The sequence below is a fragment of the Mus musculus genome, chromosome 12 (assembly GCF_000001635.26).
Source record: "Mus musculus strain C57BL/6J chromosome 12, GRCm38.p6 C57BL/6J".
Lineage (NCBI taxonomy): Eukaryota > Metazoa > Chordata > Mammalia > Rodentia > Muridae > Mus > Mus musculus.
In genome coordinates, this window is record NC_000078.6 from 86,127,652 (window position 1) to 86,143,005 (window position 15,354).

Here is a 15,354-nt window from a genome sequence, read left to right on the forward strand (position 1 = left end):
GGTTGTGAGCCACCATGTGGTTGCTGGGTTTTAAACTCAGGACCTCTGGAAGAGCAGTCAGTGCTCATAACTGCTGAGCCATCTCTCCAGCCCCCCAGAATGGAAACTTTTAGTTGGGCTTATTGTTTTCCTGGCAGAACTGGGGTTGAGTCAAGAAGAGGGAGGGGACGGCTTTGGGGTGAGTGCTGGGCTGTTTTCTATGCTCTCACACTAGCAAGCGGCTCCAGAAGAAACTAGACTGTCAATTTGTGAACACTGTTGTGAGACTCGGTGTGGTAGCTCTCATCTACAACTGCAGCACTGAGGAAGCTGAGGCAGGAGGATTATCCTTTGAGGCTATAGTGGGCTACGTTAGTGGGAACCAGGTCAGTCTACATACGTTACATGGTGAGACTACAGCTTTTTAATCACATGATGTGCAGGTGTTCTACACTATGTTCTACATAGTGTAGAAACAAGTTCCCCTAATTCTAAAAGCTGGAAGAAGTGGAGAATCCTTCAGAAAGGATTTAACATGTCAAAGCCAGGAAAACGTGCTCTTTACATAGGAGTAAACTGCAGAGGCTGGAAGGAAGGAAAGGAACCGAGAGGCAGGGAATGTAAAGTTAGAGGTAGGAATGTGAGCAGGGTACACGTTACACAACCTTGGAGGTCAAGTCCATTTTGTTTACAAAGCAGCGGCCAGCCGGGGTGAGGCCAGCAGCTGGATGGAATGTCCACAGAGTTGTGAATCTGTAGACAGCAGGGGCAGGGGATGCTGGGTCCCCAGAGACAAGGGGCATGAAGTTACTAGCTAATAATTATTTAATAGTTAATAAAGGTAGACACAGATAGCTGGCAATGTGTGGACTCGGATCTGGTTTGGGGGAAAGATCGTCCCTGCAAGGAGAACCATCCTGTAATGTTTCTGTCTGCAAGGATAATTGTGCCCATGGCAGCGGCTGCTTCTACCCACTGAGTACTTCCTGACTACCAAGTATAGTCATGCACTGCGTAAAATGCAGTAGTCAGTAGCGGACCTCAGGTTCCTCAGTGGTCCCCTGAGATGATATTGTCTAGTGGCACATAACTCACTTAGGCTAAATACACACTGTGATGTGCATACAATGATACTGTCTAACGATGCACTGCTCAGCATGGATCTCCCTCCTTACGTGATGGGTGAGTGGACTGTGCCCAGTACTGTGCCTGAACTGTGGTACTTGATTCCAGGAACAGCCCTGTGGTAGAGAAGGTGGTATTTTCTCTGTTTACAGAACTCCCCCAAGAACACCCAGCTAGAAAAGGATGAGTCACTGGTGTGACCTTCTGTCTTAGTCTGTTTCAGCTGCTATAAGACGACACAGTAGAGCAGGTTATATAGGAATGTATATAGGAATGCTCCTCCATATTCTGGATCTGAGAGTAAGAGGCGGCAGCTGCTGGGGAGAGACGCCATCGGCTTCCAAGATGGCGCCCTGTGACTGTGTTCTGTAGTGGAAGGGTAGAAGGACCTAGTGAGTTCCCTCCAGCCTTTTCCCAGTGTGCTAATCCCTCTGCCGGATGGTCCATCTGAGCAGCCCTGAAAGCCACACCTCTTAGTCACTGCCGCACCAGGCGTTAAGTTGCAAACCTTGAGAGTCTCTCACATTCATCTCAAGTTTGAGGGAAGACTCGCATTCCAGCCCTCTGACTTGTCCACACTCAGAATCTCTGGTTTCTAGTGAGCTGTATAAATCAAGGTTGGAGCTGCCTGGGTTTGGAGGTTTAAGAGGATTCAGCGGACCTGTGCAGACACCCTCCTTCCAGCCACCTGGCAGGACAGTTGAGCTGGTGGATGGGTTAGAAGAGTCAGCAAGAGAAAGTCAGACTTCTCCATGCGAGTGACAGTGTTGTCCCTGCAAATGAGACTGGAAGGGGGCAGTTTCCTTCCTATCCTCCCGGTCTCCCCATTAAAACCACCCCCTCCCCTTGCTTCCTGCCTCTCCACATTGATTTGGGTCCCCAGACAAGCACGTTACACAGTCTTGGTTGACATTTCCAGGCAGGGCTCAGCCAGGTGTGGAGTAGGGGCTGCTTTGAGGTTGTCAGAATAGAGGCTATTTCCCAGCAAAGGGGACGTGTGTCAGGGAGGCAGGACTGGAGTCCTCTAACTCGGGAGAGCCCTGAGCACCAGTGGAGGTTATGTGGCTTGGAATTACAGGATCTTACAGTTAGAAAGGCTCTCGCACATCACCTTGCCCCACCGCCCAAGGTCATGCAGCTAATTAGTATAATGGAATGTGCCTCGAATCCTACTGCCGTGCCCATTCTCAAACCTTGAGAGCCGCTCACATTCATCTCAAGTTCATGAAAAGGCCACACGCTGTACTATTTGAGCAAGAGCTAGGTGCTCGGAATAAAATCGTCTTTGCTGCTGTCCTCTGGGGCCCTTGCAGAAATGAGATGTTGATCCTATGAAGCAATCTTACGAACCAAACCAAAAAAAAAAAAAACTTTCAAGGAAAAAAGTTGTGTCCCTTGAGCCAGCCAGGCTGTGCTAAAGGGAGACGGGTTGCCTTGTAGTCTGAGCCGGAAGTCAGGAGGGACTGGTGAGTGACGCCAGCCATTGGTTAAAATTCTCCTGACAGAAGTGGTCCCCTTGTTCTCCCTTTGATGGGTTCGTGCTCTCAAAAATAAAGTGCGGCGGTGAACATCACACCTAGCTCTTCCCTTTTTTTTTTTTCAGTCCTCTATCAAGAAATAACCAAGAACAGCTTTATTACGAGCTGCAGCAGCTTGGCCACATGTGCACAGGAAACAGCTTCCTCACAAAGCCTCCAGCTGATCTGGTGGGCTGCCACAGATTTTACTTTGGGGCCCATCCCCTCACCAAAGCTGCTTACTGGTCTTGGCTAGAGTTTTCTGGTGGTCATTATGTAGAAGTCATGTTTTCAAATGTCAGGGTGTCCTTGGCTCATATCTGCCCTCGCTATACCTGGGGGTGCTCTGAGATCTTCAGGAAGCTACCGCACACAGCCCTGCTACTCCTCTCACCTCAAATGTTGCAGCTACAAGGGGGATGCAGGAGTCGCAGGACCCTCTCAGTACACATCTCATTACTCAGGCCAGATGGGGTCTTTATTGACTTCTAGGGGTGAGTATAGGATGTAAAATAGGAGTAGGTGTCCCGTCCGCTCTCGACCAGCAAGAACGACACGACCACCAGTCCTTCTAACAGCAGTTTATTCAGTCCTGAGTCTTCTTGTTTATATCTCCCCTGAACCCTGGGCCTCTCACTCCTTTTATACTCTCATCCACGCACAGCAGGCCACGCCGCCTCACCAGGCACGCAGCTTCAGCTAATCAGGGCATCAAAATGGATTCACCGGTATCCTGGTACACCTGCGCAGCTCTCAAGATGTTTGTGGCTTATATGAGGAAGTCAGGTGCAAGTCATACGACTTAGCTACAGTCCCTGGCGCCTTTGGGACTGCTGCCACACCCGCTCCTAACAAGTAGGAAAAAAAGCAACGGGTTAGTGAGGGAGGAAATCTTTCCAGGCCTCTGTGGTAGCGCAGAGACCTTAAATTCCAGCACTTGGGAGGTTAAGTCAGGAGGAGTCCAAATTCAAGGCCAGCCTGAGCAATGTAGGGAGATCCATCCCAGAACAAAACAAAACCAGAAAGCAAACAGAAGAGAGTTGAAATCAAGGTTTCTGGAAACACTGAGAAGAACTTAGGGAGCCCTGGTTACTTCTGGCCTCAGCTGTGTAGCCTTCTCCTCTCAGGCTCCACACAGCTGTTTCCCCAAGGCTGGACTCATGCCTGGAGGGTTTATCTTTTCCATTAACTTTCATCCCTGATCATCCAATGACTGAGTCTCACCATGCCCCCAGTATTTCTTTAACATGTCTCCAGCCCTGCGAACACCCACTCCCAACATAGAATACACTGGAGGCGCAGACTCTTGGCAAACTGTAATATGTAGTTAGCCTAAATATAAAGCATATATTCTTTAAAATTGTGTTTTTTTTTTCTTTATGGTCCTCTGATTGGTGATGCTATCTTTCCATTGAAGATGCGGTTTTCTTTCAGATACATTGGTTAAAGGATAAGGTGTAGCAAATGTGCAGCTGTCGTAGGAATTGAGACAGTGCCGTGTGATGTGGGGGGGCTTGAGAAACTGTCCACTTTAGTCCTCCTGCTGAATCTCCATCCTGCCTCCTGCAGCAGTAAAGGAAACCTCTTCCACTCCTGCCTCTGCTGCTGCTGAACTGCAGAGTACAGGGTGAGCTGGGGGCTCTCTGCAGGAATCCAGCTTCTGGGTTGGCTTGACTGACTTGAAGGGAGCCCAAGACCCAATGAAAGCTGATTTCCAGCTCAGCATAGTTGGTCCACTCTTGAGCAAGCCCTCCTGCCGACCCTGCCAGCTCCCATCCCTTCTTTATGCTCAGTTACTACTTAGCTGCCCGCCGGGAGCTACCACCTTGTCTGGCTTCATGCGGCCTTGTCATGGGTCTAGCTTTTCCAACCCGAGAGCCTTCCTGAGGCTTCACTGCCTGTCTTTCACTGGGAAAGCCCTCCAGGAAGCCTGACTGCAGTGGCTGGCTCCCTTTGAGTCCCTCCTTGGCATTTTGCATCTATCCGTCTCCCTGTCCCGTGAAGTTTGGAGCATAGAGCACACAGCACCAGCCTGAGCGGTGCCTGTGAGGTCCTAGCTCTGCAACCAGCAAGCTTTGGGCCTTCTCTGTGTCCCTGTCATCTCCATGTCAAACTTAGCGGTCACTAGTGAGAGTGGATGGCAGCGGACTGGCTATCTTAGGCTTTGCAGTACGAGCTTATAGAAGATTTCATGTTATTTCTATAATGTCCTTGTTTCCTACCAAAGTAGAAAGTACAGAACAGGATTTCCCCAGTTCTCGGGCTGGAAAGATGGCTTAGTGGTTAAGAGCACCGACTGCTCTTCCAAAGGCCCTGAGTTCAAATCCCAGCAACCACATGGTGGCTCACAACCATCTGTAATGATCTGATGCCCTCTTCTGGTGCAACTGAAGACATATAATAATAAATAAATCTTTAAAAAAAAAAACCCAAAACGCCAATGTGTGTAAAATTAAAAAGAATTTCCCCAGTTCTCAGCTCCTACTTAGCCTATAATTGCAGTCCAGTAAAGTACTATAATGCCTAGCTGAAGTTCCTAAGGTATAGACTCCAAACCCTCAACTACTTTTTCCTGCAGCAGACACATGCACATATTTTATATGGTTTCAGCTACTGAAACTGTTGCTGTGTGTTCTAGCGACTTTTTTCTTGCTGCCTTGTTAGAATCCTAACAACAGTGTTATTTTTAATCTTCCCAGCAGGGGGCAGACTTCATCCAGGAATGGCTGTGTGATTCTCTATCTCATCCAGAGGACAGAGTGTATGCACAGATGGGACTGGGATGCGGGTTTTCATCTCTCAACATGATACTTGATGATGAACTATTCTTACACAAACTACATAGGATGCAATGTGACCTAGAGCCACCCAGTGACAAAATTTGGATGCTAGGGAATTCTTACTTATCTTTAAAAGAAGTGACAAGGGATAATACTAATCTTTTTGGACACTAAACACACAGATGACTGGAGCTAGGCCCTGAGGGATGGAAGATAGGCACTTGCTCTTTCAGAAGAGACTTGAGTGAGAAATCTGTTGGCTTTTCTCTGGAATTTTAGGTGTGTGTGTGTCGGGAGAGCTTAGAGCAGAGACTCAAATGTTCCATTCATTACCTGGTCCTGAGTGGATGGTGCAGTCATGTTTACAATGGCAATCTCACTTTCCCTTCGCTCTCCATCATGAAGGCCCATTTGGAAGGCTGTATGCGTTAAAATGTGGAGCCTTGGTTTGGGGATCAGGGAGAAAGGGCCTCCCTTCACTCAGGCCTGGCTGAAAGTCGCCTCTGAGCTTTCAGAGGTGATGGGGAGGTGAATTTTTTGTTTGGGTATTTTATTTCATTTCACCTTATTTTATTTTTGGAGACAGAGTTTCACTATGTCTGGCCTTGAACTCACTATGAAGACCAAGTCCTCAAACTCATAGAAATCCACCTGCCTCTGCTTCTTGAGTGCTGGAATTAAAGGTGTATACCACCAGGCCCAGCAGTTCTGAGGTTTCTGTCAGGCATTTTTAACCATGAGGCTAGGACACTTGTAGGAAAATAGCATTTTGATTGCTTCCTTTCACAGGAGGACACGTTGGTAAACTGCAAGGAGCTGTAACCATTATGGCTCTCTTATTCTCTTCTATGAACTTGGTCCCTGCTGCTGAATCTCATCTTTTTTGCACAGACCCATGTGACTTTAGAGTCTTCTCATCTGCAATGGGTTATAGTTGTCCCAAACTCTTCACTCTGCTTCCTAGAAATTAGACGCAATGATTTTTGGGAATGTACAGGAGGTCTGGGGTCCATTTGGCTTCAAGGACACTTCCCCCCATTTATCCCAGTTATGTCCCCTGCTAAACTAGGTTAACGGTGTCTAATTAACCACCGAACATTGTCATGCTGCATAAAGATAGAGTCCCGGCTGTCCTCTGAGCCATGGTACTTTATCTCCATTTACATCTCCGCAGTGTTCCATTAGGCAGAGAGAGACTGTTTCCAGGAGGTCCGAGTTAGGTCTTTGTCTGGTGGCAAAGGAGATCCAGGTTGCTTTGGGGGCCTCACCTTCAGCTGCTGGCAATGTCTGCAGGTTGCAGTCATAATCACTTACTGTCCCTCGTATGTGGTCCTTATTTTGATTGTTGTGGCCAACCCAAGCCCTTGATGAATCAGGCCATCGAGGACAGATAGCTGCAGGAGAGTTGGAGAAATGAATCAAGTACACAGAGGTAGATAGACCCTCATCTGATGAGTCACCCAAGGGTGATTTTTAACTCGATAGCACATTCTTTTCCATGGAGCCCCAGAACGAAAGCAGGAGAACCCAGAGTCCTTGGATTTCCATGGCTGAGGTCATGCAATGCGACACTGAGGTCATGCTTGTCCTCAGCCAGTCCAATAAGCAAAAAGGTAAGACCAGGGAAGAGAAGGTGACCTAGCCCAGTAATACCCCCACTCCCACCCCCACCCCCACCTCCATCCCCGCCATATTACAAAGTGTGTAATAAACCACTGGACTGTGAGACTTGGCAAAGCTGAAGCCCTGCTATAAGTTCAAAGCAGGATTGTCTAATGGAAAGTATTAACTGGTTCCTAGCAGAGGGTATGGAAGGGACATATCTGCCCATGTAGAGCTGCTGTTACTGTCTGTGCATCCTTGTCAGGCAGGGGTTAAGAGCTGGGCTTTGCCATTAGCTGTCTTGGCTTTCATTCACACCTGCTGCTCTCCAGGTGGTCAGCAGAAAGCTGGGAGCTTTATATCTCTGAGCCTCAGCTTCTTCAGTTGTGCAGTAGAGTGAATAAGAGTGATAAGGGATTGTTCTAGTGCATCGTGTGTGCTATATGTAATGTGGTGCCTAAGTTAAACATTGTTAGTGCCCAGTGTCCGGCAGCCCCAAAGCCAACTCTCAACTTTCCCGAGAACCGTGAGGCTTCATCAAGCTGAACAGGGCAGAGAGACACAGATATAAAGACCGGGAGGGGACTGGACTTTAGAGGAAGGTGGTGGTATCAGGGCAGCAGATAAGCACGTCTGTCTGAGAGGCCAGCACTGGGAGGCCAGCAGCTCCTGGCCCAGTGTTTTCGTGGTTTGCTAAGGGCCACTACAGATGGCCAGGATCTCTCCCTTTCCAGTTGCTGGCAGACCGGACAGGCTTCCTCACCACTGTCACCACGTCTGCAAGGTGGGAGCTGGGTGGGGTTATTTCTTCTGGTCCACAGGCAAAGCTGTATTCTGCAGAATGGCCAAAGCAGGCAGCAAGTGATGGAGAGGCCTCTCACAAGAAACCTGCCACTTGATTAACTCTTCAAATGCTGTCTCAGCAAGCTCCGTGCTTTTATATTTTGCATATTGAGTGAGCACCTCTGATGGGTCTGCATTGCCTGGCCTGCCATGGTGGTGAACAAACACCACGGACTCTGAGTGAATCTGGGGAACGGGAGCTTTGCTTTGTGAGCTGTTTGGGCTCCCAGGCATTTCTTCTTCGTTAACACTTGTGGTGGAAGGCAGGTGTGTGGTTTGCTGCTTAGCAGTCATGCAGTCCAGCCTCGTATCTGGAATACAGCTGTGACTCTTGTAACCATTGCATAACTGTTTCTAGAAATTGCTACCAGGGGGGAGGTGGTGGGATTGGCAGTTCTCCATTGAGAAAGTCTTGTGTGTGATTTTGTTGCCTCCTGTGGTTAAGAGCTGCCTGTTGGGAGGGTTATCTGCAGCCTTGAGTTCTTTGTGTAGGCAGGGGCAGTACAAAGGGCTGTGTGCACAGGAATCCAAACAGATGTGTGGGTGCCCTAGGGATGCTGGCTTGTCAGCTGAGGCAGTGTGTCTGCGACCTAGGGTGAAAATCAGAGAAGCAGTGTCTAGTGTCAAGCTCATCGCTGACTAGCTTTGTCCAGCGTGAGGCCCATGGCCTCAGTGCCCAGTAGCCTTGAGCGTCATTGGTTACTGAAGACACCTGCAGTACCCTGCGGATGTCTTTGGAAAGTACTGACAACTGTTGTGTGTGTGGCACCATGCTACCTAAGATGCCCTTGGGTATCAGACGGATGTAGTGATGTAGTGTATCTGAGGCAGTACTTCATATTGGATCTCTGAAGGCACACCTATGTGCCTATTTGTCTTTCTATAGGGAAAGACACCATAGGCTGGAACCTACTTCCCACCCAGGCCACCTTTACTCACACACTGATACCCACATAACTATAGGACTCATCCTACTGTCGTCCCTTGGCTCCTCTAAGGAAACCAATGGCGCGCTGACTCAGAACTATTCCTGGCCTTGTAGGAGGGGTCTCAGGGTGGCAGAGTTCAGGCTTCTGTCCCAGAGGTTGTGTTGCTGCCAAGCTTTTTGTTATTGCAGTAATCCAGAAAGATGAGCATTTGTTAAAAGAACCATCAGAGTGGCCCAAACCAAGCTCACCTGCACTCTTGAGCAGTGGTTGTAAGTGTTCCTGTCAATCGGACCCTTTAATATAGTTCTTCACATTGGGGTGACCCCCAACCATAAATAGAAAACTATTTCATTGCTACTTCAGTTCCCAATCACATAAAATATTAATAATAATACCATGTAATGGCAGCAATAATAATACCACAAATAACAACAACCTGGGTTCCCCATCCCAACATCGGCTGATCCAGAAATGTCTCAGCCTTTGATCCCAGCACTTGGGGGGCAGAGGCAGGTGGATCTCTGAGTTTAAGCCCAGCCTGGTCCTGGCACAGGACAGCCAGGGCTATACAGAGAAACCCTGTCTTGAAAAACCCAAAAATCAAAACAAAAACATGGTATGGTCATTTATGGTTGTCACCCTGGCATGGGGCAGGGGTCCACAGATTGCTGGCCAGCTAGTCTAACCAATCAGTGAGTACCAGGTTCAATGACAGAAATCCTGTTTCAAAAATAAGGTGGCAGGACGTGATGGTATGGGCCTTTAAACCCAGTATTCAGGAGGCAGATGCAAGGCGAATGGATTCCTGTGAGGTTTAGGCCAGCCTGGTCTATGTAGAGAGTTACAGGCCAGCTCTATGTTAAAGAGGGAGAAGGGGATGGTGGTGAAGGGTGATCCAGGGAGACACCTGATCCAATCTCTGATTCTGCTGAATACATGCATACCTGAGTATGTACCTCTCCACCTCATCACAGAGATAAACAGACACATACACACATATACACAGACACACATACACACAGAGAGATATGTGGGGCAATGGACTATGCATAGACAGCCTAGTCTCCAGTCGAGCTGAGGTTGTGTACCCAGATGAAACCCAGTGGTGGTAATTCCCACCTACATGAGACAGAAGGCATTCCCTCATGTCTCCTGGACCCCTGGCTCCTGACGAAGTTACCGCCCCCACAGCCCGCACAAGAGAAGCATGTGGCTAGTAGTCAAGTAGGCAATGTCCCAAGCTTCTGACCTTTAGGCTAGACTCCTCCCAGTTTACCTAGCAACTGCAAGATAACAAGCCCACTATAAGAGGGGCTGCTTGGCCCCACCTCGCTCTCTCCCTCTTACTCGCTCTCTCTTACTCTCTAAGCTTTTACCTCTCTCTCTCTAAGCCTTCACCTTTCTTACTCTCTAACTCTCTTTCTCCCTTCCCCTTCCCCTTCCCCTTCCCCTTCCCCTTCCCCTTCCCCTTCCCCTTCCCCTTCCCCTTCCCCTTCCCCTTCCCCTCCTCTTGGCCATGGCCAGTCTCTCTCTCTTTCTACCTTCTCACTTTCCCCCTGCCTTTCTACAATAAAGCTCTAAAACCATAAAGTGTGTCTGTTCATTAAGGCCCACTGTGCTTGGAGGGTGGGTTAGGCTTTCTTCTAGTGAGCTGCGCCTAACCTCCCATCAGAAGGCCTTCCTACACTCCAGCCAAGGCCCGGACTAAGGACTCCCACCTTCGTGAGAACCTCTCTCCCTCTGCCCTCTTCCCATATCTCTGGGGCTGAGAGTGTTGCCCTGGGGCCCCTATTCTGTTCTCAGCTTCTCTGCCGTATCCAGTGTGGGATGCCAGAAACTGAGAACCTGGTACCAGGGGCTGCCCCTTGTCCACCCCCCGCCAAGTGGGGTCAGTGGCTTCACACAGCCAGATGGCCCCCAGGGCTGAGTGGAAAGCGTTCGGCAGTCCTCCTGCATTCACCTGCCCAGAGCACAGAAACTCTGGCTGGACATGGGCTCTCTCCCTCCCCACTCTTCCCCTACACCCAGAGATACATACATACAGAGACACATATATAGAGGGACACACAGACACATATGCCCATGTACACAGAGAGAGACACACACACAGGCACCACACACAGATACACATACACACAGACATACATGCAGATACACAAACACAGAGAGACAGAGAGACACACACAGAGGTGCACACATATGCATGCTAAGGCACACACACATGTGTGCAGACACACATACCCTTACAGTGGCATTTGGGATGTGTCCACTTGAGCCTCTCCCCAGACAATGCTTTTGTGTGTGAGACTCATAAGTTGTCTTAAATATTCTCTCTCTCTCTCTCTCTCTCCCTTTTTTTTTTCCAGATTGGGAAAGAAAGTTTCTGAAGAGATGGAAGAGTAAGTCCCCATGTTATTGTGTCTCCTGTAGTAAGCTTTGCCAGCAGCGTGGCCTTGGCTGTCACTGTCTCTCCAAACTGTGTCGAGCACTGGGGAAGCAGATGGAGGCCTAGAGAGGCGGCTCAGTATTTACGAGCCGTTACGGAACACTTGGGTTGGGTTTCCAGCACCCACCTAGCAGCTCACGGGCATCCTCAACTCCAGTTCTAGAGGCTTGAACTGACCTCCGTGGAAACCAGGCACACACGGTGCACATACACACATCCAGACACAATACTCAGGCTCATAAATAAAAGTCATAATTAAGTCTTCAAAAAGAAAAATCAGATGGCCTGGAATCTGGCCGTGGCCAGGGATCTGTGTGATAAATTAAGGGCTTGCTTCACGCTGCCTCCTCCCCTGAAGGTCAGAACCTGGCACTGGTGCCATATCATAGCCTTACGTTTTCACATGGCCAGGAACCAGCGTTCGAGCCCAAACTTTCCACTGTGATAACCCAGGTGCGCAGAGAGAATGACAGTCCATTGACGCTGCCCTTCTCCCAAGACTTACTGTTGAAAAATGATGTTAATTGAAATTAAGGGAAGAGGCTGTAGAGAAGATCTAGTGGCAGGTGTTCTCACATCCCCAGAGGTGGGGAGCATCCATGCCAGCCCGGGTGCTGCCCTTGGAAGTGCTGTGTTCCACAGCCAGTGCAGTCGTGCGCAGCAGACCCATTTGCCTGAAAAGGTTTAACCATGATTACTGAAGAAGGAGAATTTATACGTATTAACTGTTGTCTTAGGGTTTCTATTGCTGTGATGAAACACTGTGACCAAAAGCAAGGGGGAAAGGGCTTAGTTGGCTTACTCTCCCACATCAAGGAAGGAAGTCAGGACAGGAACTCAAACAGGGCAGGAACTTGGAGACAGGAGCTGATGCAGAAGCCGTGGAGGGATGCTGCTTTCTTGCTCCTCATGCCTTGCTCAGCCGGCTTTCTTATAGAACCCAGGACCACCAGGCCAGGGAAGGAAGGCACCACCCACAATGAGCTGGGCCCTCCCCCATCAATCACTGCTTAAGAAAATGCCCACAGCTGGATCTCATGGAGGCATCTTCTCAAATGAGGCTCCCTCAGCTGACGTAAAAGTAGTCAGGACACTTTATTTACTAACTGTTTATTTATTGACTCTGGGCTGTCCTTTGACACTCATTTTCTTCTCTCCTGTTCTGTTCCTCACTGACAGTCACCGCCTCCGACAGCAGAACCTGATGGGGTCAGACGACGACGGTGAGTGACCTTAGAAGAAGTCAGGGTGTGGGCAGGAGCCCTGGGAGCCCCCAGACAGCAACTCACACCTCTGCCTCTCCACTGCGGCCACCTAAGCGCCGGTAAAGTTCAGTTTCCTCTTCATCTCGGGAGGCCTCCATGCTCAGTGTGGGTGTCTCTGGAACCTGGAACGGGAGGAAGAGACACTAATTTAAACAAGCTGCCTGAGTGGATTCGTGACAGGCTGAAGCTTGACAGTTTAGCTGTACTGCTGCTGCTGCTGCCTCCCCCCCCCCCGCCGCGCCCCCCCCCCCTCCCTCCCCGAGGTCTGAAGAAGATGGTAGCCTCAGCTTAGAACTAGGAGATGATAATGGTATCTGGCCAATCTGGAACGGTGGGAGGAGTATATGGCAAGGCACATGCTGCAAGTCATTTCTCTAGTAACTCCTGTCCCCAGTCACTCGTATATGTGTTTGTAATCCCAGGAAACTTGGGTTTTACGTAAGAAAATATTAAATCCAGGAAACACAATTTCTAGAGCTTTTGAGCAGAAACTTCCAAATGGAAACAACAAGCAAACAGTGTGGCCCTCGATCCACTGGTGTTTGCCCTCTGGCCTGTGTCCAGGCTGTTAGCCACCCTGCCTGGACCCGCCTTCCCATGCCCCTCAAAGGGCTTCTGGAACTACTTTCTTCACATCCCCCCCCCCCCTTGGAAAATGCTACATTTCAAGGAGTAGCTATAAAATGTCACAGTCCAACCTTTGCAAATGCTACACTTGCTGCGTGTGAATGTGTGGGACCAGAGACTGTACAGGTTGTCATCGGTTGTCCACGGCTTTAGGGTCACACTGCTGCAGCTTAGAGGCTATCTTGAACAAACCTGCCCTTAAACACATTAAGAAATTGAGGCTTAGAGATTACTACATAGTGTCGCAGGACTTGGAGAGACACCCGAGAGTTGGGTCTTGCCCCTCTGTTGTCCACCAATGTCACCATCATTTACTGCTAAACCTCTACCTTGTACCAGCCACCAAACAGGTGCTTCATATTTTCTAGTTTGCTAGTGATTTATTTATTTATTTATTTGGAGACACAATTTCCATCACGTAGCTCAGGCTGGCCTTGAACTTCTGTTCCTCTGGCTTTATATTCTTACATGCTGGGATAATAGGCATATATATGTTTACATTTTACACACTGTATCAGGTAATTCTCAGGAACAGTCAATATTCGGCAGGACTCTGTGTGTGTGTGTGTGTGTGTGTGTGTCTTTGTGTGTGTACGTGCGTGTGTACACGTGTGTGTCTGTGCTTGTACACATTATATATTGCCATATAAAGGGGAGAGGCTGATACAGATGTCATTTCTTTTTTTTTTTTTTTTTTTTTTTTTTTTTTTTTGGTTTTTCGAGACAGGGTTTCTCTGTATAGCCCAGGCTGTCCTGGAGTTCACTTTGTAGACCAGGCTGGCCTCGAACTCAGAAATCCGCCTGCCTCTGCCTCCCGAGTGCTGGGATTAAAGGCGTGCGCCACCACGCCCGGCAGATGTCATTTCTTGATAGCTCTTCACCTTTAATTTTTAAAAGAAGTGAACCTGGAATGCATCAGTTTGACTCAGCTGGCCAGTGAGCTCAGGGGTCGGCCGGCCTGCCCTGCCCTGCCCTGCGTAGCTAGAGTTTTGGGCCCACACCCCCCTGCTTAGCTTTTTATCTGGGCTCCCGGGAACATCACTCATGTTGTTATGCTAGTGTTAGGGGCCCGTTCTTGACACCCATCGCCCCATGCCAAAGGTTTTTCAATCAACTGTATTGAGTCTGTTTAAGTACAGAAAGCCTTAACTATGTAAAGTAGACAGCCTGAGTCTGGCTGACAGTTATGTCCAGTGGACGACTGTTACGGTGAATGTACAGAGTCCCCATCATCACCTCAGCTCATCCCCACTGCCTCTGGCCTCAACAACTATTAGTGCTTTTTTTTTTTTCATGATAAAAGAATTTCATTTTCTAGAATAAATGAAAGCATATGTACACACATTTTATCCCAGTTTACATAAATGGAAGCATAAATGTGCCTGGCCTTTTTTAAAATCTCATTTTGATCCCTACATTGGTGCAGGTTGTTGCATGTATTATTGGTATCTTCATTTTTATTGAGGAATGATATTCGATTATATGGATATACCACAGTGTATTAACCTGCTGATGTGTCGGCTCTCTGCCGGCAGGTCCAGGTGAGAGGAGAGAACCTGGTCTAGCCCAGACTCTCTGGGGCTGAGTGGGATGGTGAGTGTGTCACTGCCCAAAACAAACACACCAGGGCCAGGAGTCTGTCAAAGCAAGAACTCACTTTATTGTATCAGTCTTTTGTTTATATAGGGTTGAGGAAAGATGTGGGGATTTTTGGTGAGGTGAGGTGATGTAGGGGGTGGGGAAGGGTGACAGAGGGTATGGGGTGACTCACATGGCCAAGAAAGTTAGTCTACATCAGCGGTAGCTGGGCAAAGGCAGGTTTAAGCAGGTTGTGCTGAGTCACTCCAGTACTGAAGTGAGCAAGACAGGTCTCTAAACTGAAGCAAAGGCTCAGGCTTCCTCACTAGGCCTCAGGATCTGGCCAAATAAGGCCCAACACTGATGACACTTGAATTGTTCATTCTCCCTGTTTTGAAGACAAGCAGACTTAAGTCAGAGAAGAGTAACCTTTCCCAAGGTCACACAACCAGTAAAAAAAATGGTGGCAGCAGGATTTTGAGGCTGACCTTTGACCTCAGAGCTCTTATTTTCAGCCTTTGTGACTAATATCTCAGGTATGCTGGCATCTTCATAGACTGCTTACAGTGTTTGATGGGTGCTTGTCAAGTACCACCATGGAAGAAAGAGACCCATTTTCAGATAATACTTCTAATATTTTCCCCTTCATAAACCTAGCATGTG

General features: G+C 48.6%; 1 protein-coding gene across 2 annotated transcripts in view; it reads left to right on the forward strand.

Moving 5' to 3' along the window:
* Ift43 (intraflagellar transport 43) overlaps positions 1-15,354 on the forward strand; it is a 79,899-nt gene that overhangs the window by 45,091 nt on the left and 19,454 nt on the right. Inside the window, exons 4-5 of one of the 2 annotated variants that reach the window (NM_001199843.1) lie at positions 11,142-11,174; positions 12,401-12,444. In NM_001199843.1, the coding sequence (NP_001186772.1) occupies positions 11,142-11,174; positions 12,401-12,444 (77 nt within the window). The remainder of the gene's footprint in view (positions 1-11,141; positions 11,175-12,400; positions 12,445-15,354) is intronic. The other variant, NM_029601.3, reaches the window with a different exon arrangement.